At 39.9% G+C, this 1,270-nt stretch overlaps 1 protein-coding gene and 1 pseudogene across 1 annotated transcript in view; one reads left to right on the top strand and one right to left on the bottom strand.

Annotated features, from left to right (window-relative positions):
• The window catches only part of Sntb2 (syntrophin beta 2), a 76,323-nt gene that overhangs the window by 69,606 nt on the left and 5,447 nt on the right, over positions 1 to 1,270 (top strand). Inside the window, exon 6 of the mRNA XM_005345411.3 lies at positions 443 to 627. Coding sequence (XP_005345468.1) covers positions 443 to 627 — 185 coding nt within the window. The remainder of the gene's footprint in view (positions 1 to 442; positions 628 to 1,270) is intronic.
• LOC113456031 lies at positions 183 to 282 on the bottom strand (annotated as a pseudogene).

Genomic DNA, 1,270 nt, shown 5'->3' with positions numbered 1-1,270 from the left:
AAAAACCAAAAAAAAAAAAAAAAAAAGAAAGAAAGAAAACTCAGACTGGCTTTGTAGTCAATCTTATAATTCCAGCAGTCAGGACACACAAACAAGAAGATCAGAAGCACATAGTTACAGGTCAGCCCGGGGGACACTGAACCCTGTCTGAAAAGAAATATGATAAGAATAATAGGTCTTTTAAAAAATATGTACTCCTCATGAATTTTCTTCCTTCATGAGGTCATGCTAATCTTCCCTGTTTTGTTCCAATTTTAGTATTTGTGCTATCAAAGTGAGTGCAAAATAATAAATCTTTTAAAATTTATATTTTAGGAAATTTTAAGCAGCTTAGGCCTCATTCTCAAGAAAAGATTGTTTTCCTGTTTGAAATTAGAGGACTTCTTTTCTACTTGATAACTAAAATAGAATATTATATGTGAGTTTTTCTTGTCTTTGATAGGCTGCACCTTAAGTGGCCAAGAAGTAAGATTCACTGTCCACTATGAGCACGGGTTCACTATCTCCAGAGACAATGGCGGCTCCAGCAGCATATTGTACCGCTATCCTTTTGAACGGCTGAAGATGTCTGCTGATGATGGTATCAGAAATCTCTATCTGGATTTTGGTGGTCCTGAGGGAGAACTGGTAAGAATGTTTCTGAAAACCATGAACATGCTTATTGGGTGCCACCCTGAATGACGTGAACCTTCTGCACTAGTCATTTCTGTCTTTCACATTGCTTCTGGTTTGCTTGCTTGCTTGTTTGCTTTCCTTTATGTTGCTGAATATTGAATGGAAGGCCACTGCATGCCGAGCGGTCCTTTACCACTGAGCTATATCCCCAGCCTTCTCGCTGTTTCTTATCTCCTGTGGCCTAACATTTGACATTCCATTACTGCTAAGACATTGTTCATTGATTTTTCAGGATGGCACTGGGATTGTCTTGGTTTTATTTTTTGTTTATTTCTATTTGTTAGTTTTCAAGACAGGGTTTCTCTGTGTAGCCCTCTGACTGTCCTGTAACTTGCTCTGTAGATCAGTCTGGCCTCGAAGGCAGGATTGGGCTTTTGTTGTTTCATTTCTCCACATTAGGGAGTGATTCTGTTTTTCTAAAGTTTCGTCTGAGAAGTGGATAAAAAGTAATGTGTTTGTTCTACATGTTTGAAGACCTGAGTTCAATCCCCTTTAAAAAAAAATCTAGCCGGGCGATGGTGGCGCACGCCTTTAATCCCAGCACTCGGGAGGCAGAGGCAGGCGGATCTCTGTGAGTTCGAGACCAGCCTGGTCT

This window comes from Microtus ochrogaster, chromosome 4 (genome assembly GCF_000317375.1).
Source record: "Microtus ochrogaster isolate Prairie Vole_2 chromosome 4, MicOch1.0, whole genome shotgun sequence".
Lineage (NCBI taxonomy): Eukaryota > Metazoa > Chordata > Mammalia > Rodentia > Cricetidae > Microtus > Microtus ochrogaster.
This window is presented reverse-complemented; position numbering and strand designations above follow the sequence as displayed.